This window comes from Calonectris borealis, chromosome 1 (genome assembly GCF_964195595.1).
Source record: "Calonectris borealis chromosome 1, bCalBor7.hap1.2, whole genome shotgun sequence".
Taxonomy (NCBI): domain Eukaryota; kingdom Metazoa; phylum Chordata; class Aves; order Procellariiformes; family Procellariidae; genus Calonectris; species Calonectris borealis.
The window spans coordinates 204,868,596-204,891,318 of NC_134312.1; the positions used below are offsets into that span (position 1 = coordinate 204,868,596).

General features: G+C 34.9%; 1 protein-coding gene across 1 annotated transcript in view; it reads right to left on the reverse strand.

Annotated features, from left to right (window-relative positions):
* Positions 1–22,723, reverse strand: part of DYNC2H1 (dynein cytoplasmic 2 heavy chain 1) — a 184,644-nt gene that overhangs the window by 114,053 nt on the left and 47,868 nt on the right. Inside the window, exons 47-63 of the mRNA XM_075140082.1 lie at positions 21,076–21,243; positions 20,816–20,940; positions 19,418–19,666; positions 18,515–18,623; positions 17,399–17,512; positions 16,426–16,568; positions 14,356–14,437; positions 12,991–13,145; positions 11,120–11,257; positions 8,587–8,700; positions 6,085–6,245; positions 5,790–5,913; positions 4,901–5,022; positions 4,120–4,206; positions 2,660–2,786; positions 806–947; positions 112–221 (exon numbers count right to left, since the gene is read on the reverse strand). Of these exons, the coding sequence (XP_074996183.1) occupies positions 112–221; positions 806–947; positions 2,660–2,786; positions 4,120–4,206; positions 4,901–5,022; positions 5,790–5,913; positions 6,085–6,245; positions 8,587–8,700; positions 11,120–11,257; positions 12,991–13,145; positions 14,356–14,437; positions 16,426–16,568; positions 17,399–17,512; positions 18,515–18,623; positions 19,418–19,666; positions 20,816–20,940; positions 21,076–21,243 (2,270 nt within the window). The remainder of the gene's footprint in view (positions 1–111; positions 222–805; positions 948–2,659; positions 2,787–4,119; positions 4,207–4,900; positions 5,023–5,789; positions 5,914–6,084; positions 6,246–8,586; positions 8,701–11,119; positions 11,258–12,990; positions 13,146–14,355; positions 14,438–16,425; positions 16,569–17,398; positions 17,513–18,514; positions 18,624–19,417; positions 19,667–20,815; positions 20,941–21,075; positions 21,244–22,723) is intronic.

Below are 22,723 nucleotides of genomic sequence, written 5' to 3' on the forward strand. Positions count from 1 at the left end.
TGCTAATGAAATAACACAAATGAAATAGTTCAAAATTCCAGAAAGATGCCATGTTACTGAAATTTGTAGAAATTGAAATACTTCCAAGACAAGACAAAAAACCCAATTTACCTGCAAGATGACAAGAGCATTTTCTATTGAAAGGTCATCTGAAGGTAAACCTTCACTTTTCCAAACTAACTCCTCACTTTCTGTACACAGGAACCGCCGTAAATCGAACTCTGATAAATGAAAGAGTGTAAGCTTGTGCTAGTATTTATAGTCTGCATAATTTTTAGGCATTTACCACTCTATATACAGTGGAGACTCTGTCTAACACAGTGCAAGTCTGTAGATTTCCCTTAAATTTATTATTTTATTGCTTGAACTTATTACTATTAACTAGCTGATGTTATAAAAAATATTTAATGGTGTTACTAACACACCATTTATCTAACACACATAGATAAAAATAACTACTGAAAAAGTAGAAGCATTCAGAATGCATTGGCAAATTTACAACAATTAATGTGAATACATTCATTCATGTAAACTTTTCTTTTTAAGCAAGGACTATGGAGCTAAATGTTAAGAATTTATAAGTATTTATTATCTTAATAATTAATCAAATAATCCTAAGAAATAGTCTGTTGGTATATATAAGTATTTATTGAATAAGAAAATGTTGTCACTTTTCATTTGGGAACACCAAGACAATTGAGACTGTTCACTAGAACTGACATTTCTCACTTCCTCAATCAAGCTTAATTACTTACACACACACAGAGACACAAACAGACACACACATACACACACACAAAATTACTTTCAAGGCCCGCTGATTTGGTCCATTCATCTAAGCTGGTTTTCCTCTGATCCTCAGGAGCAGCAGAAAGATAAGTAATAAACGCAGCTGCTAATTGAGCTCTTTTAGGCAACGTAGCCAGTTCATCTGTTATCTGTGACACCTTCAAAAAAAAAAAAGTACAGAATGTACAGGTGTATTGCAAACAAAAAACTATGTTAATATTTCTCATCAGTTATTAAAAAGTTGGAATTAAATTTGCCTGCCACTGAGAATACAGTTGAGATAGTCTCTCTTCTTGCATTTCAGGTATCTATACCTAGCTAACCCACAGTAACACATACAGGAAAGTATGGGAAAAGTTCTTTTTAGCTCTGGGCTAGAGCATGGACAGATGTTTCTGAGAATTTAGCTACTAAAAATCTATGAATTTGATGAACAGTTCATGTTGTCACTTACAAGCAACTGGGTAAACAGTATTATAGTAAGAAAAATAAGAAATATGTGACCCTAGTCACAGTCACAGTCAGCCAATGAGTACCACTTACAATATGCATACAGATATTAAATACTATATGTATCTATTATACTTAAAAATGTGATTCACTGCAGACTTACATGATAGAATACATTTATCACATATCTTCAAATAATTCATCTGCACTACATCACCTCTGCTTTGAAATGTTCCAGTATTTTGGAGAAAAATACAGTGTATCAAAATAATATGACTGCCATAATTGGTTTGAAAATACTGCCACTTTTTTACTTTAATCAAACTGACATTAAAAAAAAAAGTTGATACACAAACAAAAAAAGCAACTTTTTATTACTTCCTCCTTACTTTAAAGGGAGATGAATACTGCTTTTTCACCATCCTCAGTATGGGATGAGCTCCTGACTAATATATCTGCCAGTTTGGTCTACAGTTACCATTAACAGATAGTCTGAACTTTCTAAAGACAGGAGTGATGTACCAGAGTGAAAAACTGTGTGGAATCATTTTTAGAAGCATTTAAACTCTGGGGTTCAAATATACCCAATCCTTACTATGGCAGATGGAATAGCTGTAAAGCTACTTTCAGAGGAAAATCTTCCATTTCTTTCCATTATACTGGTCAACCTACAAGAAGGATTCAACTAACCATAACTTTGGTTTTTCAAAATACAGGCATTTAGTCTAATTAATTGTTTAGGCTTTTTTCAGTGTCAGGACCATGTCTCTCAGCAGGAACATTTTTTCCATTTTAAGATACCCAAGAAAGCTTGGTATCGCTTTCTGGAGGTGACAGCTATTTTCAGCTTGTATATATCTTGAAATTTTCCCTTTTGTTTCAGACTGAAAAGTTGAGCAAATAAGAGATGCTTATTTTCCCTACTTTAGAAGCAGGAAAGTTTCGAACACATAAGTGAAGACTTCAAAAGCAAATCAACATTTTGAGTAGGTCTACAGTTGCATTTCCAACATCGATGCCATAAAGGAGATACGTTTTAAGACGTATTGTGATTGTTTAATGCTTTCCCAAAATCTGTCCCTTTTGATTGTATCTCAACTTGGAGGGTCCAACTGCTGACATGTTCAGCCATTACATTATTATTGTGACTGAAAAACATCAAAGAACGTTTTACATTCTATGTTAAATACTGGGGTTTTTTTTTTTACACATTCTGTAGCTATGTGATATAGGTAAGGTAACTTGTACAGTGAAGTAAAAGGAAGTTTCAGAAGGAAGAAAAGGTTTTATTTCTAATGAGAAATCAAATAAATGTACATTTAGGAGACATGTAGAATGGCAATAACATTCTCCAAACAGTACAAAAATTGTATTTTCAAATTATCAGCTATAAAATGTATTTATGAAAATTTTCACTAACCTGGGTGCTCCATCTTTTGTGCTCCCTATCAAGTTGATTTATCAGTACCTCTGCAGCTTTCAATGTTTTCTGAGCTTTACTTAGTTCTGCTTCAAGTTTTGCTGCTTCTGTTGTTCTACTCTGGAACCTGGAAAAAAACTACTGCTTGTAATTGCTATCATGAACTACTAAACTTATGGACAATTATTTTCAAGGCAGTTTAATTGGCTGAATTTGTCAAGAATTCCTCCCTTATTGTTCATCAAGAACACAACTATAATTCTTTTTTATACCTTCTGCTTCTAATTGGCAGATGAGCTTGTTACACTTTTAACGAGCAAAATTTAGATAGATGCACAGGAGAGATCTAAAAATACAGTTGCAATATAGACTATAATGTCTGAAAATCATTCCTTCTTCTACTTAAACAGCCTGACTTGATTTTAGTGATTGTGTTAAGTTTTGTTCTGCACCTAGTCAGGACAATAGCAGGCTCAACGCCACACTATACATTTGTAACTTTTTGGTAAATTTAGTCTCTTTAAAGGAAAATATTGCTAATTCACACTGATGACCCCAGTTCAATGCACAGTACTCTATTTTGCAAACTACTACAAAATAAGAACATGCCCCAAACAATAGGCAAGGTTTAGGTATTATTTCGTAATGTTTAACATCTAAATACCTTAATTAATATTTAATTAAAATAATTAATGCATTTAATAATCCACCTTTTAAAATTAATATATTTAACTATAATATATAGTATATAGTATATAGTTAATCTAAGACATCACTATCTAGCTGAATGACAAGAAGAATTCTCCAATTATTTTTTCTTTGCAGACTACAAAACATGACTTTTAATAATATGCACATACGTCAGGTTGTAAAGGATCTCCCATACTAACTACATAATAGAAACATTGAACTAAAAAACTTGGATTAAACTGAATTTGGAGAAAGTATAAAGGTTCACCACAGCAATTTTTATGCCACTGTGAATCACGCACTTGATGAGATGCTAAGAAAAAAGGAGATAGCTAACTAGCTAACTGTCAGAAAACTAGGCCATCCTAAAAGAAATAGAACTGCCTTTATTCAAGCTGTGATCAGTAGATGTCGTGTATAGGAATGTTTCCAAAGTCCTAAGGAGACATTAAAGACCTCTTAGATTTAAAAGGTGAGAAACATACTGCTTATTTTTGACATCTACAATGTCTACACTGAAGGCTTCCAACACAGTCAGTAGTGAGAAGCAAGTACTTTTAAGGGGCATTTCATCTGCTTGATGAGATGAACTGTATTCTAACAGTATTTATTTACCTCCACTGAGTGTATAGATAGCCTAATTGTCACTACTTCTGATATAAACATCTTGCAGAGCTGGGAGTTACATTTGGTTAGATAAATTTCATTATTCATACCATAAAATCATCAATGTTTTTATTTATATCTTGAAATAAACAAACTCAACTTACTTATCTTTCAGTTCTGATACTTTTTGACCAACAGAGTTGAGAAGATCTTCTAACTTCTGTTTTCTGTCTTCAGTTTTCTTGAGATTACTACAAAAATGTAGCATTTATTTTAAGGTTATGGATCAAAAGGAAAAAAAAAAGAGCAAATGTAACAGGAAAGTCATTTACATAGAGAAGGTTCAGAGACAGTTCTTTCTTGTGATTTATATTAACAAAAATCTGTTTTTACATGTAAAAGTTTTGACTACTTCTCATCACATAGCTTAAAAAATGGAAACCAAACACCTCATTTAAATGTATTCTTAAAGATCAGACAAATTCTTCCAATACAGAATTTTAAGACCTGGCAAAACAATCAGTATAGATTCCTCAGATTATGGACGGTCATAAGACTATGTCCTATCTTTCTGATCTTAAGGAGAAACCGATTATGCTTGGTACATGAAAAAAGAGGAACTACATCTCTCATAAAATAGCGTGGGTTTCACTGACAGAATACATTTTAAGCATATTTGTGATGTTCATTTCTCCCTGACACATTTCAGCTGAGACAGGTAACTTGTGATTGGCCAAAAAATATCCAAGGCATAGCTTCCAGGTAAAACAAAATACTGCACGCTTACTTTTTCTGTCTCAGCATGAACATTTTATTACCTGTGGATGAGGTACGGTTTCTTATATCTTTTGTTTTCAATAAACTTCAATTCCTCCTTGGCAGCTTTAGTTTCACCCACCACCATTGGAATTAAGAACATTTATTTTGTAACAGTGTCTAACTTACGCTTCCAAGCCAGCCTTTTCTTTTTCCAAAGGCTGAATTCGTTCTAGAACATGGGAATACTGGACATTGGCATTTACCCAAGCCGCTAATGGAGCAGCTGCAGCACTGGCTCGTTTAGCATTCTGAAAAAAATCAGTGACAGTTACAAGGAAGTCCTTGAAGTATGATGTAGATGAGATAAATACAGGATAAATAACTGCAACAGATTTATGAGTTATCAACTTAAATATGCCAATTAGCCAGCTCCTCTACTGAACTAATCTTTTAAATTGTTACTAAGAGATTGTATTGTAGGCCATCAATCTGTGTAAAAAAAAAAAAAAGGGTATCTTTACAACTATGAAGCTACACTGAAGTTAAGAAGTTTTAAATTAATGTGTAATTTATCAGTGTGTTCCTCCTCAGGAAACTACAACTTTCCTTTTAAAAATAAGGAACTAGTATTTAAGAATTCCTTTTTATAGCCACTGCCAAATCAATTCTCAAAGATCACCTGTACATTTAATCATCATTAGTCCCTTTTTTAATTAAGTGTACTGTTAAGACTCTTACTGCTACAAGGAGGCTATAAGCAGCCAGCTACAATTCCTTGATCTGAGTTCTAATTTAAACCAGTGACAAAAATCTCTGAGGACTTGACGCCGTAGTGACTTCTCATCCCAACACTCCTTAGTCACCAACAAAATTCTCACTGGTAGAGGCAGTACGCAACAGAGTAATCTCTGCCACACTTTTATCTCTTTATACTGACAAATTCTGTAAGCAGAATTCATCACTTTTTCTCTAATTTAAGTTCATTCTAAAAATTATGTTGGCCAGACAATCATGTCTTTTTTTCTTTTTTTCCTTTTTGTCTTTTTTCATTTTATGTAATGCAGTCAGGAATTACCTTTGGATCAAAAGATGTTCTGTTTTTAGACAGAAGTTCTTCAACACTCTCTCGTATTTCTTTTGGAATATTACGGGCATCAAAGGTTGCTATATCCTCCCTCACGCCTCTTTTGGCCAAGAAACTGTAAAAAGAAATAAATAACTAAGTAAAGAAGAAACAAATGTTAAAGATAACAAATGTTATTTCCCTATGAAACCAAAGAATTCTGCACACACCTTATTCCTGAATATAATAGAAAGTATTTCATATTGTGAATTACTGTTTAAGTTTAAAGATTAAATTAAATCCTCACCTCTTCATGCTCACCCATGATGTATCAAAAATCCCCATCAGCCGTAAAACGCCTTCTAGTATGTCTCTGATTATGTCAGGGGGCATCCGTAGTGACCGGATTTCTGACAAAGACTCTGGCTTTATATTTCCAACTGCTAATTTAGCTTCATTAACCAGAGGCTTAAAACATAAAAACAAGTTAAAAAAAAGAGATGAGGATACAAGAAACTGAACATTTGCCATTTCAGTTTTCATACCATTTCTTGGGTTTTTTACATGCTTTATTACCTAACCAACTGCTATTGATGCATATTCATGTGCATAAGTTATTAAAAAATTTCTGTGTTTATTGTTATAATAAATATATTTCCATATAAAACAGCATATGATTATCCTGACATTCCCTAACTTTTCATTCAGTACCTTAATTCATAAACATTATATAGATACTAGTATCAATCATGTTTGTTTGCTCTTTCATTGCTTAAAAGTTCATTGTGATACACGTATGTTTTAATAATAATGCTAATTACTGTTTATAGGCATGCCTGAGAATATCTTTGTAAAGATACGTGGAAGGACAGGTCACAAAAGCTTTCTTTTTTCAGAAGCTAAACAAATCCAGACAGCCTTTGCCCTTACCAACAAAGCAATGAAATTGTAAGAAAATAGAAGAAAGTTAAAAATTATCATTAAAGACTGTGCACACCTCGCACATCCTTGATATTTATCAAACACCACAGAAAGGGATTTACCCTAATCCTGTAGTTTTATGTCACTTTCAATAGGATATGATTCCTTGGCACCTATGATATTTAAAAGGAAAAAAATTAAGTTGCTGTACTTTCCCCTTATTCTTCAATACAATTTTAAAATGGATGGGATGAAAAATAGACTAAAAGAATGAGTGAACACACATACCATGCAAAAAACCTGATGCTTAATGGCGGCAAGGTCTCTTGAACAAGCAGTTTGCTGAAGTGCCATTAGGATATATAATTTTTAGAGTTTAGTAATAACTGGAAATTATCTATTATTAAACTTTTCTACTCAGCTAATAGTACCAAGCCCTATGATATTACCAGCTTGACCAAGGCGGAGTAATGTAGTTGGTCTATATAAGATATTAGTAATTGAAAAACATTCCATAAAATCTGCAGAACCCAGCTGTAGATCATGGCAGCATAGAAATAGCAACTGGAGGTAAGATTTGGCTTAGACAGGTACACACTTCGCTGGGTAAAAAGCTGGCTGGATGGCTGAGCCCAGAGAGTTGTGGTGAAAGGAGTTAAATCCAGTTGGTGGCCGGTCACGAGCGGTGTTCCCCAGGGCTCAGTTTTGGGGCCGGTCCTGTTCAATATCTTTATCAATGATCTGGACGAGGGGATTGAGTGCTCCCTCAGGAAGTTTGCAGAAGACACCAAGTTGGGCAGGAGCATTGGTCTGCTCGAGGGTAGGAAGGGTCTGCAGAGGGATCTGGACAGGCTGGATCAATGGGCCGAGGCCAACTGTATGAGGTTCAACAAGACCAAGTGCCGGGTCCTGCACTTGGGTCACAAAAACCCCAGGCAATGCTACAGGCTTGGGGAGGAGTGGCTGGAAAGCTGCCCGGAGGAAAAGGACCTGGGGGTGCTGGTTGACAGCCGGCTGAACATGAGCCGGCAGTGTGCCCAGGTGGCCAAGAAGGCCAACAGCATCCTGGCCTTTATCAGAAATAGTGTGGCCAGCAGGAGTAGGGAGGTGATCGTGCCCCTGTACTCGGCACTGGTGAGGCCGCACCTCGAATACTGTGTTCAGTTCTGGGCCCCTCACTACAAGAAGGACATGGAGGTGCTGGAGCGTGTCCAGAGAAGGGCAACAAAGCTGGTGAAGGGCCTGGAGCACAAGTCTTATGAAGAGTGGCTGAGGGAACTGGGACTGTTTAGTCTGGAGAAAAGGAGGTTGAGGGGAGACCTCATCGTGCTCTACAACTACCTGAAAGGAGGTTGTAGCAAGGTGGGGGTTGGTCTCTTCTCTCAAGTAACTAGCAATAGGACGAGAGGAAATGGCCTCAAGTTGCGCCAAGGGAGGTTTAGACTGGACATTAGGAAAAATTTCTTTACTGAAAGAGTGGTCAGGCCTTGGAACAGGCTGCCCAGGGAAGTGGTTGAGTCACCATCCCTGGAAATATTTAAAAGACGTGTAGATGAGGTGCTTGGGGACATGGTTTAGTGGGCATGGTGGTGTTGGGTTGACGGTTGGACTCAATGATCTTAGAGGTCTTTTCCAACCTTAATGATTCTATGATTTTATGATTTGGCCTGAAAATTCGTTCTGTAATTAAGATTTAATAGAACACAAATGCCAAAATGACAATCTAAATCTGGCAAATAGAATACTGTTTTCTAATGCATAAATGTTTTAATATCAATATAATTTAAAGCGAAATTTAAGAAATGCAGGGATAAATTTTGCAGAACCATTCTACATGGCAGGACTTGAGTAAGTCAAATAAAGACTACTTTTCCTTATCAGCTCTTACCTGAACCTCTTTTAGTTCATCTTCAATTTTTCTTTTTCTTTCTTCTATTTCTGCAGCCTCTTCTGCTATCCGGTGTTTTATTTTTTCCATTTCTGTTTTCTGCTCACTAGCACTCTGTTAAAAAAAGAATACCTTTAGTTTTCAAATTTACACAGATTTTATTCCTTTAGGTTTCTTATTTCTTTTAGTCTTGATTATAATATAATTTGCACAATAGCAATTACAATAAAATATTTGAGACTATTTGATACTAGACAGTTTGATTCAAAAAATACCTAAGTATGGGGTTAAGCTTGTATTTATGTAACTAAATTATATGGAATAAGCATCTTTTGCTTTTACTGTGTCTCCTTCCCTTTCTTTACCACAGACAAGATCTGTACCTCTATTTTTGAGGCTCATTATGACCTTTTTTCTCCTTGCCTCTGATTTTCCATTCCTTATAAAGATGTCAGTTCTCCTCTAAAAGGATAAGAGTGACAGCCTCTGTAACATTCTTACTACATTTGAAAGTAATACCTTCCTGCCATTGTCTTTGTAGCTGCTCACATTTCTACTTCTTTCATGACACCACTAAAACTCTCCTTTCCTACAATGTTCATAAAAGCAGCAGTTATGTTGGAACTACAGCCTATTAGCTTAAAAATACTAACACATTATTTACTTGTAAATTTGCACCCATCTGTCTGTAAGGATACCTGTCTTATGTCCTACACATATATTGTAAGCTGTTGGGATTTATATCTTTTTTTTTTTTCTCCTGGATTTGTACTGTGCCTACCATAGAGCAGACAGTAGCTATTAGCCATCTCCAGGACTCCTAAGCACTTCAATACAACAATAAATACCTAATATATAAAACTACAATAAAAAGGACCTTACATATCCTGAAGTTAACAAAAAAAACCCAAAACAAAACAGGGACTACCAATATGAGTTACAAAACAAATAACTGAGTATAAATTCATAAAATAAGAGACAAATAGTCTAGGCTCAGTTCACCTAAAAGATATAAGAAAACAAAGCCCAGAGTTTACGTTTTTATGTTTTCCAGTACATAACACATTATTATAACCAGCAATTGTCAAGCTGAGTTGAACTTGTGGCAGAAAGTAATAGATGTATATAAGCAGAGGAAACCTTGAGATTAATAATAATCTTTCTGAGCACTTAGCCCAAGCTGTAGACCAGCATGTCATTGAAGATTACATTCAAATCTATAAAATATTAACTACATAAAACTATCTTAGACATTTCATACACGTACTGAATCATAGCTCTGAATAAGAAAACCTTAAAATTCAGTTGTAGGTCAAAAGCCTTGCTCTGAAAGAAGATTAAAAGAGTTTGCATGTATTAGAGCCCCCTCTCTTACATAAACTAGAACATTTGAAGTGACATTAAAATGTTAGAGGGCACCTATAGTTTATGCTAATCTAAATAATCAGAATTCCACTGTAATTTTCCTGATGTCAGTGGGCCCATCATGTTTCAATGCTTTTGACCTATTCTTTGATTTTGTCCTACAATGTAATATGTGCTACCCACACAGCCTCTAACTCTACTGGACAAGAGCAGACACAGCTTTAAAACAGAAATCAGGAAAAATGGCGTAATAATTTTTTTGAGGCCAGCAGTGAACATACCAAGCCAATCATCATTATTCAAATTTGTGTACAGTAGGCAGACAGAGGCTAAAAGTATTAAAAATTGCCAACAGAAGTAGATTTATAAAAATGGGAAGTAATGCACCTTCAAAGCACTGTGAACCAAACGGTTTGAAAGAGCAGGCATCTACTTTACTGCATACAGAGAATGTCTTTGTTATTGAGCTTCTATATTTAAGTTTGCTTCAGACCAATCAGTGCAGTGACAGCAGATTCATTACGGCTTATCCTACATTCATGATTTCTGGAAGTATCAATGTAGAGATCTGTTTTCCGCACAATTATTTTACTTAACTGAGAAAACACTACTAAAGAAAATTACCTCCTCAAAAAACAGAAGGTCTACCTCTGAGCTGAAGAATAAAAATACAAGGAGTGATGAACACAGAAGTATTACTTAACCTTCTTTGAGGGTAAGTTCAGAGGACTGGACCTCATGAAATACATACTTACTAATAGTCCACAAATTTAATTCCTGGTATTTGTTACTTAAAATAGGGCTACTTATCAGTATTTTGTTGAAAGTTCCTATCTGTAATAAACATTATAAAATGGATCAGTTTGGATTTATGAAGTTCTAGGAAAACTTTCAGACTAAACTACAGCAGTAAATACTACACAGGTGCAAAACTTGCACTGATCTCTTCCTACTCAATCAGTTCAAATATGATTTAAATTATATAATCCTCTATCCTGTTGCAAGTTTATTCAAGCTTCAGGGCTCATGCATTCCCTTAGGCAAATTCTTGTAAAAGCATAAGATTTGGTAACCCTTGAAACGAATACAAAGCACAGGCAGTTAGGGAGACCAAAAACAGAAAAACCTCTCTTTTTTTTTTCACTTTTGATGTGATCGTATACAACACCTGCATAGATACTGTAATTTCTTGAAGGGCAGCATCAGCCTCGTCCTGCTTCGTTTTGAGTAAAATACTTTGTTCTCCAGCTTTTCTGTTCAGTTGATCTACCAGGGCTTTAGCTTCATTCAACTTTGAAACACCTGCCTATAAAAGTTTATAAGAAGCAGTTATTTAGCAATGAATTTTAAACAGATTTAAATGAAGGTTGGTTACAAATAGCATGCACAAACTAAGAGTGATGTAGACTAATATTCTTCATTTTTTAATTTATGTTCCACATTTTCTCGATATTACTTACATTTTCTTAGTATTATTTAACCCAAAAATGATACTTGACACTTCTAAATGTGTCACTGTAAGATCTATTACTACATTAAAAAGCTGAAAATAAAATTCTCAAAATAACAAACTTTTAGTGGAACAGCAACTAGTACATAATCTTTTTCTCATTAATTCAATAGCATTTCAGTTAACTGAAACATGTCAGTTTCAGCCGAAACCAGGACATGACTCCATATAATTATATGCCCTCTAAAAGCAAATCCACAAAAATTAAACAAATTGAAACAAACTAGACAATCCTATTTCTACATATTTGTACGTTCTCTAAAGAACATAGATGTACATAAAACAAATCCTCAATTACGCTTAAGATTAATTATTTTCTTTATTCACACTTTCAAATTATTTACTCCATGGTAATCAAATAATAGAATTATTTCAAGATATATTTGAAAAAAAAAATTACCTGGAAGATGTTTTGATTTAGGATACACATCTCTAATTTTCATGTAAATGATTACTTTTATTTAACCAAAGCATTTAACAAGTAAATGAGTGTTTGTCACAAACAAACCACAGCTACTTTCTAAATAAATAAAAAAGCAATTTCTATCATTACAAATGTAAATCTTCTTAAATTGCCTACTACGGTGATGGAAAAATATTGGCAGGCAGAATAAAAACAGTGTAGAATACAAGGCAAGGAAGTAATTTGGTTTTGACAGATGCTTTAAGAAGAAATACAGCTTTGCAAGTGTCGTTTCAGAAGAACAGCAAGGGTCACTGGGAAAAGGAGCTGAAAAGGAAGGGAGAAGGGTAAAGACAAAAGTTATGTGTCCTAAAGGATCATATAGATCTTTCCAGAAATATACTGGGGATGGAAGAGGGAAGGAAGTATGACTGGAAAAATAACAAATGGGTTTCAAAAATAAGCATGTTATGCATACAGAACAGAAGTAAAGTGACATCTGTGAGATGAACTCCATTTGGTCTAGAACTGTGTAAAGGTTTGCTATGCGGAAAAGGAATTTGAAATCAATTCCAAAACACAAAATAAGAGAAAATCACAACAAAGGGAACCTTGGCCAAAGCTACACAAGAGCACCATGAGGTTAAAGATAACAGCTTGTTGAACTAGAAGGATGCACACTAGAAGAATCACATAAAGCAGGAAGTTGCTGCAGAGAATAAAGAAAGAGATGAAATATGGAGCTACATAGGGAAAATTTATACAAGCAGAGGCAGGACTTAAATTGATGGAAAGATCACGAGTTGTTTGCAACACAATTCCAATACGTATGGGTGAAAAAATTTAAAGCGCTTTCAAGTACTTCTAACTCTTCCAAGAAAACATACCCAGTCTGATACATCCGTGAGGAAAAACAAGAAACCACTCTTCACTCTTTGAGGCGTTTGAACAGAGATGTGCATTAAGATTCATACTATTCCTCTCCTGAAACCACAGCATGAGCATATGCCAACAGAGGACACCCCACACAACTAGGTTAGCAGCTACAGCCCATTAATACACAAGGCATTTCCAAACATGAGAGTATTTTGAAAAGCCATATGTTAAAAATGTTTTAAATACATACCTGCAAGTGATTCTGCCTTTTTATCAGCTGTCTTCTTTTACTGTTATTGATGGTATTGTATATATGAAGGAATGTCATATACCTGCTAGGCGTTGCTCCATACGTTTTACAGGATTCATGGATTGCCAGAAATGACTGAAGAAACTCAGAATCACCTGTTCAACATAATTTGTTACACATTTAATAATATACTCATTCTTATCTCACATTAAAATAATTAAGGAAGAGCAACAAAATGTGGTTTTTGAGATATGAATTAAGGACATTAAAAATATCACAAAGAATATACTTTTTTCAAAGTACTCTCAGGGAAACAACATGTAATTACATTTGAAATACGTATTCCTCAGAAAGACATACACTGAAATTGTTTCAAAGCTGTAAAATATCTCATTGACATTTGGAAAAGCAGGCAAAATTAACTGCAGATTACTGAGGGCTAATCATAAAAAAAGCTTTATTTCCACAGAAATTGAATGTGAAAATACATGGATTTTTTAGAAAGAAGGCCCAAGTGTTTTTGTCTTCTCCCTTGTCTCTGATGACAGGTAGACTAAAAGGTTTTTCTGAACATTCCAGGTGCTTCTGTTTATTGAATAGTGTTTCTCAAAAGAAGCCCAAAGATACTGTAAAATGAATTATATTACCCTACAAAAGAAAAAATTGCTAAAACATATCTACATACAAATGAATGCCTTTAATAAGTACTAAGGCATAGATTAAGTACCATGACTTAAGATAAAGACGGATGGTAGCATGGACACTAAATCCTAAGATTTGCCATCATTCTGATGGGCTGGAATGCCTATTAAAAGGCAATACAAAACAAGAAATCCCAAGTGAACCACTTACCATTTTATACTCTCTTGGCTCCCTGACTTCTAAGTGTTACCTAGACTAATGCTTTATAAAAAGTGGCTAAAATTAATACCTTGCAAATGAGTGCTGGCACTGGTCTCTCAGATTATGTTTGACACCCTATTTTTAAAACGGTTAAATTTGAAGTTTTATTATAAAAACAAATTATTCTGAAAAAGGGGCATTACTTACAAGAATTAAAGTTATCTGAGTTAAAGAACAATCAGTTTAATCAGACACAGAACAAAATGATCAGCTTAATCAGTTTATAAAATCGAATATACACAGTGACTGCTTGCGACAGAAGAGACTGGGTTTGATGAGCCAGGATGTATGTTGCACACTAATGTTCCCTTCCGAAAAATGCCTGCTATGTGAACAATACTAAAGTCTATGAATATGCTGGCAAAAACATACTCAAAGTATCTATGCTATTATCTATGCCCAACCCAGAACTAAGTGTTTAATAATAAGTAATAATAACTAATGGGTCCACCTAAATACTACCTGAATGTTTTTTCTTAAGTTCCTTATGTGCTTTTCCAGTCTTTTCTTGTTCATCTGAATCATACAGAAGCATTTCAGGTATCTAAAAAAATTAACATGATTTTTTGTATGAAAATTACAAAGAACGAAAATTTGAGTTAAAATAAAAAACACCAAACCTTTAATCTAGTTTTTCATTTGAAAAGACTAAATATGATAGTTTTACTCAGAATAAGGTATTTACAGAATATTTATAGCATTAAAAAGATCAATTCTATCTTCTCCCGTAACTGATAACTTCCTGTTGTCTCAAGCAGCGAGCTTTCGCTGGCTTTAAGAAAGAGCAACTAATTCTCAGAGGACTCTTACAATAACACAAATGTCAAAGATGTAAAAAGGTATACAATTCAACAGGAAATCAGACAGTCTTAAGTACAATGGTAAAAATAAACAAAGTATATTCAAAAGTTCTGGCATATGACTAAATGATAAGACTTCACTTAAAAAAAAATCCCTACTGAAGTGAAAGTGAAAATACTCTTAAAAACATTTTTTAACTGTGGACAGAGCTGGTCCAAACATTTTTGCCAAAAAGAACTTTCAGTACAACCTGTCATTGAAACTGAGGCAGAATGGCAGGTGGAGGAGCCCCAGTAACCCAGGCAGAAATGGACACACTGTGCTAGCTGCTCCCATGGCTCTCCCAGGAGAGTGACCAACTCCATAGTCCAGCTGTGAAACCCATCATGATGAGTCAATGGGAGAGGCCAGACTACCTTACAGACTAGACTAAGGGGGTTACTACATAGTATGCTTGGGACACATTATGGAATGCAGTGGAAGAGCGTTTCAGATTGCACAAGACTTAGTATGGTTTGGTGAGGCACCTGCAGGAGTTGGCTGCCAGAGGGACTAGAAGGCCAACTGCCTGAGAGACTGTGGAGTCTGGGAGTCAAATGAGATCCAACTGCATGCGCCTGTGTGTGTGTGTACATGTATGCACATGTGCCTGTGCAGGATGCAATGGGGAGATCCTAGATCCAAGGCCAACTACCGGATGGACTGGATGTCTAAGCCCAGTTATTGGAAGGATCCACTGTGCGTGTGTGTGTGCACACGCGCAGTGAGGCAGATTGCACCACCAGCTGGAGTGCGGCTGCGGCCTTAGGAGCTTGTACATCCAGATGCCAGCAACCGGGGAGACCAGGCGATCCAGAGGCAACTACTGGAGGGGTTGTGCGTCTATACCCAGCTAGCAGGGGGATCCACGTTCTGCACATGTACGTATTTGCCACTAATGGGTTGCGATCACTCAGAGAGGGGAACAGGATGATGCCAACGGTGTTGTTTGTGTTTGTGCTGAGGGTTTCTGTTTGTGTTGTTCTGTGTGGCCAATCACATATACATATGCGCTGTATATGTGTGTTTGTGTATGTGTCTACTGGGAATACATACTCAGCTTCACCACTAGTTCAAGTTAGGGCCGTGAAGCTGTGGCAGCCCTGCCCCTATTAGGGTACTGGATTTGGCAACCTCTTAACATATAGAGTAATATATATCTTTCTCAAACTTACACTGTGAACATCCTGAAATAAGCAGATTTTGATCCTAAAAAGAACACACTGACTCCGTTCCATCAAGCAAAACACTTAACAAAGATTCAAGGATAACATAAGGTTTACAGTGCTATCTTAGAGCTATAGTAGCTCATATACACATCGCAAACGTAGCTTTCAGGCATGCTAGTAACAGCAGATATCATCAGCATAGTTGACATTAACATTTTGCTTGCAGTCCAGTTGTAGTTTGTTCTTAAATGCTGTGTTTGATCAGAGTCATAATAGTCAGTATTTTGTTCAAGTCAGCCCACAGAGAGAACAAAGCATAATGTTACTGGTAAAATAACTGTTAATATTTCTCAACTGTTCTGTAGATCTTTTTGTCTTTGTAGGACTGCACAAATGGATTAAATAAGCACAGTGACAATTATTCCTTCACGACTTTAAATATTTTGATCTTATTCACCAAAGCTCAGTTATTTTTGGAGACACTCATTTAAACAAGTCACAGTTTTTAAGAAATGCAATTTACCTTTTTCATACTGTTTTCTGACCAGGTTTCCATCCACAGAACCTGACATTTCTTGTACAGTGCTGGATTACTTTCACAGTTTATTGTGAAATTTAAATTGGTAGAATCCATGATCAAGACAACATGCAGATTTTGTTGGATTCCTAAGAAAATGCAACATATTAAATATTTAGTAGATAACAATCTGACTACATGATAGTAGATTTATTACACATACAAATAATTCACTGTTCTTCAAACACTTATCACAAGGTAATTTCTGAAAAAAGTTACTGTTACACCACATCACACTAGGGCAGGAATGTTTATAAACAGAACTTAAATAAATGAAATAATGATTCTCATTATGTATATTACAGTGTATTTTTTTAATTTATAAAAGCTGACTATTTAAATGGATACCACTCGTTCTCATTCCAATCAATATAGACCAATAGAACTAATTAGAAGTAGTTCCAGGGCCCGTGAGTATGACTGCCAATATCTCTATTCTTTCAGTCACATTCTTCTATTTATTTGTAAACTATTTAATCTTCTTGTTGGTCTAAGGAAGAAACACAAATAATTAAGAAACCTACCTGTAAACTTGCTTATGACTACTCAGAATCCAAAGTGATTTGTAGGTATAATTGACAAATACAAGAAAACTGTTACTAGATATATAAACTAAACAAACCAGAAAACGATGGGGACAAAAGCTCTCTTCCTTCTAATTACTTTCAACAGCAGATTTCATAACAGCTTTGTAGAACATTCATGGATACAAAATTTAAGATCGAAGAATGAATTTTAAGCTGAGGGTTCTGTGCCCTCAAATATCACAGTGTAATCGTTATTCCTGCCTGGTTTTTAATAACTATCTGAAAGTTAAAAATGCACACAAAACAAGGACCATGTTAGAAATTATTTGTCCATTATTACACCACTTTTGTAACCTTGTAATAGATTATAACTTAAAATTCTGTTCACATACGGTATGTGAAATAGTTGAAAATCGGTCCTGTAAATCCATCTTGTGAAGCTTGATCCTTTAGAGGAGATAACAATGGTTCTAATTCTTCTATTTTATATAGCCCAGGAACTTCTCCTATTTGAAGAATGAATTTAAAATGTCAGATCAAATCCACTATAATTCTTGAAATTCCTTTGAAGGCTTCCCTCGAATTCTCTGTATAGAGAATTTGAGTATGGCAGTATTCACCTTCATACTTTCAAGAGTATCATCCCATATACTTCATCATTCCTTGCATGATATCATGAAAACAACAAATGACATTATAGTGATTCTATTTAACTCAGCCTACTTTGTTTATATTACTGAAATATACTTCAAAAACTCATTCAAATCTGCGCAAAGACAGTGATCCAATACCGCATACAAACCAAATCAAACCAGACTTTGTCATACACCAGAAAACAGAAAAATGAAAGAAAGTAGTTATCTAGGTCCTCAGACATGAAGGATGGATGGCAAGAATCTGATACTGTAAGGAGACTTGGATTTGCACCTGAGAGACAGGAAAATCTGGTGCTCTTATCAATCAGCTCTTAAACTACTGCAGTTCCAAAAAACATTTAGCTGGTTAGGCTCAGTCCTTCAATGATCTCTCTGATTGAGGAACAAAGCTAGATAACCAAATAAAGTCACTTTTGTTATTTGTTATTATTATTTATCATCTCATTACCTTCAGAAAAGTGGGCTTTGCTGGTGTTCATTTAAGTAAAGGACTCAGTCTATACAATCTAGTAAAACATTGGGGGACACCTCTCAATTTTGAATTCTATTAGAAAAGGGAAGCTGTAGAGTAGAATACATTATTATTTTGTTGTTACACTATTATAAAGAACTCTTTTGAAATAAGTTACTTAACTTGCAACTTTGAGGAATTGAAAGCACCCGTACTGTAGGGTAGGTTAAAGGATAGCTAAGTGAACTTCAAGTCAGTTTCTCATGTACAAGCACTCTAGACAAAACAGTGCAGAAAGCTAACTAACACTTCTGGTATGGACATAAAGCTAGAAAACATCACCTAATTCTGCCTAATTGAGCTAACTCTGTGTGGTAATAATCTTTTTGATCTCGTCTCACCTGAAGACAGTAAACTGTTGATCATCTCAAGGAACGTGGAATGAACAAACTGATAGTCTTCGAGCATTAATACCACCTGCTGTGCTTCAATGCCCGCAAGCTCCATCACCTAGAAGCAGGGAAGACATTTGAATCTCAGTATATGAAATATATGTACTGTTCATAAGGGAATGATAATCTTTCCTTGATTATATATTACATATATTTTTTTTCCACATCATCTAAACCATTACATATTTACAAAAGATTACTAGGTGATTCAGTTATATGAGATATCAAATATAAAGAACATTCTACCTAGATGTACAGCTTGGTAATGAAAAAATAACTAAAACAGACTCTTTCATAGAGTATATTTATGTTCCAGATGTGATTCAATTATAGAGATGTATCGCTCTTTTGTGTGGGTTTAGCTCTAGAATTTTCTTTAGTACTGCTGAAGGTACTGGGAAACTCCTGATTCCAGGTTTGCATTTGTTTTTAAATAATATGTACACTTTCATCGGTCACTAAAATTTTATTTGATTCAGCTACTATCCTATTAACTGGCAGACCATAGCAGAGAGAGAATACGAAAATATATACAAATATGAAAATATATACATGAAATAAACCTTTCCAAAATTCACATAAACTTAGAATTTATGAAAGCCACAACACTCATAAAAACAGCTCTGGCATTCAAAAAAGTAGAGTTTCAGGTAATTACTATAAAGAAACAGTATGCACATCTAAACACTGAGAACTTCTAAAAATCTACTTGTTTCATTTAGACTGTTGACATTTTGCTTTTCTTAAAATATCTCTTCACACAACACTTTTGTGTCTTTCAAAATTCCCGTATTCTTTTTTTTTTAATACACACCTACAACACTACAAAATGGAAGACACTGAGTGACTTACATATTTAAGATCATTTTTGAACTGCTTCAGCTCATAGCCTCTGGAAATTTTGGGAGTAATCAGAACAGCTCCGTGCATATGACTAACTAAAGAGGTAACTGTTCGACGACCTACACCACTTCGTCCTGCCAAAAGAAGCGATCCTCCAGGAAAACTTAGCACTCTGTCCACTTTAGACATATAACTGAGGACTTCTTGGAACAGTAAAATCTCTATCTCTTTTTTGTCTCGCCCATAATGAATAATACCCTATTAAAAAAGAAAAAAAAGAAATGTGTTCACTAATAATAATTAAAAGCAGTAAGATATGAAAGCATCCAACATTTAAAAGTTTAGAAAAGAAGGGCTTGAAAGCTTAAGAGACCACGTTGGGATTCATTACAAATAAATTACTTAAGTGACAGAATTTAGATACCCCGCATACCCTTTACCAGTAACGAACAAATCACATTACCCCAGCACCAGGATATCCTAGAAGCCTTTGATATATTGAAATAGAAATCTACCAATGAATTAATTAAAATTAAATAATGGACCAGAACAAAGTCTGAACTGTGTCTCTGACTACAGATTCATTAATATTGCTATAACTTAGAAGAGTGTTTTAGGCAGTTAATTGCTGCATAATTGCAGATTATGGAATTTCCTAGTGAAACACACATAATAACAGACTCTAAGATTAAATTCTGGCCTTGTTATACTTAATAAAACCTCATCTTTGAAGCCCAATGTAATTATGTAGTCAGAAAAAACCCAAACTCTCTGATTACTGAGGTTATTGAACTTCATCATTTCCCTTATAGTCTATTGGTCTATTGGCAATTAAGGAGAGGGAGTAGTTTCCTGTCTACTAGTTTCCTAGTTTCCATCAAACACTACTAAAAAGGGGAGATGATTTGAAAGCTCTCATCCTGAAAATCAGTCAGCCTAGCAGAGATAACATGTTTGCATTTCGTCATCAAGCTCACTTTTTGTACTTTACTGTTTAAAAGCATGCCAAATCTCCACACAATCCATTTGTGTTTCTTCAAATAAAAATCACATTAGCAAATTACAAATTCAGAAACTAAACATTTAATAAAACACTTTGGTACTCAAACAATACACAAACATATATGCACATCAATGTTTCTCAAAATGGTGTTCATCAAACTGTTGTAAATTACCAGCAAATGTGACTGATGTCCTTTTGTTAAAATAACCTTGCTACGTGATACTTCCTACTGCCTGCCACATACCATCACAAACCTTCCCTCACTAGACCAAATCCAAAAGATGATTCCTCAAACAGGCAGCAGACCCCACCCAAAACCTAGTGCTCGCATGTTACTTCCTCTAAAAAATGTCTAGAATAATTGCTGTGAAAGCTTGCTGTGTATATTCTTAATCTTGTCTCACTTTTTGAATAATATCTTTCAGGTCTGCTGAGTTTAGTCTGCCAAGTGGCCTCCCATGTGGTGGTAATGCCTGTCCTGGTGTGATGAATGCCTCTTGACAAGCTCCCCAAGTTACATAGAAGATATCTGTGAAAATAAAAGAAAACATTCAAAAGTTCGGGTGCTCAGCTCATACGCTTATCTGACATGATCAGACTGATTTGATTAGGCAGTTCCTAAACAAATATTTCAAGTTTGTGTAGTACACCTCAAATGGTTTACCTGCCATATTGTCCAGAACATCTGAGCCCCAATCCCCTTGAAACACTTTCATCAAAACATTATCAAATACATGGAGTTCTTTCATGCCAACAATTTTGTCACGGAACAAACAACGTGCTTCGTAAGCAACAATTTCCAATACATAGTCTACAGTTTGTATCGATGATCCTACAAAATTTAAGGAGAGATTTAACTTTATATAGTAATAATAAATTTTACATTTCTCAAATTTTCCATTTCAAAATACAAGATTGAAAATAAGTAAGTGAAATTACATACCAGCAGGAGAGCATCAGTAAGGAAGAAATAAGAGAAAAAAGTAAACATTATGAAGTGCTTTTTAATAATAACTTTATGGATCATTACAAGATAAAATGAAACATATTCTACTAAAATAAGTTCTCCAGTGTAGTGCCAGCATTCTAAAGAAAATGAATGAGGTGTTGCAAACAAAGCAAAAATTGAAAGACAAAATTCCAGGCAATGAAAACAAAAAAAGCCAGGAGACTGTTTTAAAGGGGAAGAGAAAGATTGCTAATAAATACTAAAATAAAAATAAATACCCAAAACAGTCTGTATTATAAAATGCCACTAGAGAATACAAAGCTTCAATATTCTTCACAAAAGTAAGAAAGAAGGTGAGATGAGTAAATGACATGCCATATTGCTCGTCACTGAAAAAGCGTGTGCATATGTCACCTTCAGATACAACAATGGAGTCCTTAAACAGGTGGAGATTACCCATTCATTGACTGTCAGTGTAGCTTTTCTGACCTCATTCAAGCTACACCTATACCACCTGATGATCCCAGGAAATCAATGGAATATGAACATAACTTTCTTCTCACTTTTATACTCTCTAAGCAGCCCTCTATGTAACCCTTTAATTAATATAAGTGCTAAAACACAATGAGTAATTTCTCATGATCTAGTAATAATAGCAATTTCAAAGACAAAAATGGTATTAGGAAGAAACCTATGCTGTCTATTTAGAAAAGCACAGAAAACTGAATACCCTTCCAAATTTTACCATTTCCAAAGTTAAGGAAAGAACTTTGAGATTAGACTGTAATTATCAAGCATTCAAAAACTGTGAGAATATTTAGGCTCTTATATAGGTATTTGTAAATTTTTATACAGATGAGATAGTTTTCTAGGGTTTCTCTGTATTTAAGGGTGGTTATATTCTTCTTTTGTTAAGTAGATCATAGATGATATGTATCATTTGTAGTTCCACAGTCACCTCACCAGGTTTATACAACCAGGCAAGCCTCGGAGAATCCAGAAGACAAAATGTATGCTAAAAAAAGCCCCCAACCCAAAACCCCCCAAAAAACAGAAAAAAATGGTGGGGAGTAGGGGGGTACACTTCAAGTTCCCATAGTAAAGAATGCAATCCCAACCTACTAACTTCCCTTAATCTATAAGTAGCTCCCACACATATTTTAAAACATCATTGAGTGTTTTAAACTTATTTACTACATGTTATGGAATGAACTGTTAGGCATTTTTTTTCCCCTCTACTGAACTACAGACAGTTCACATTATAGAAAGAGTATCACAGGTGAATTAGTTCCATGTGAAATCAACAGTAAGACTGACATCAATAATAATTTAGGTCATTTTAGAACTGCTTTATAAACAAAAA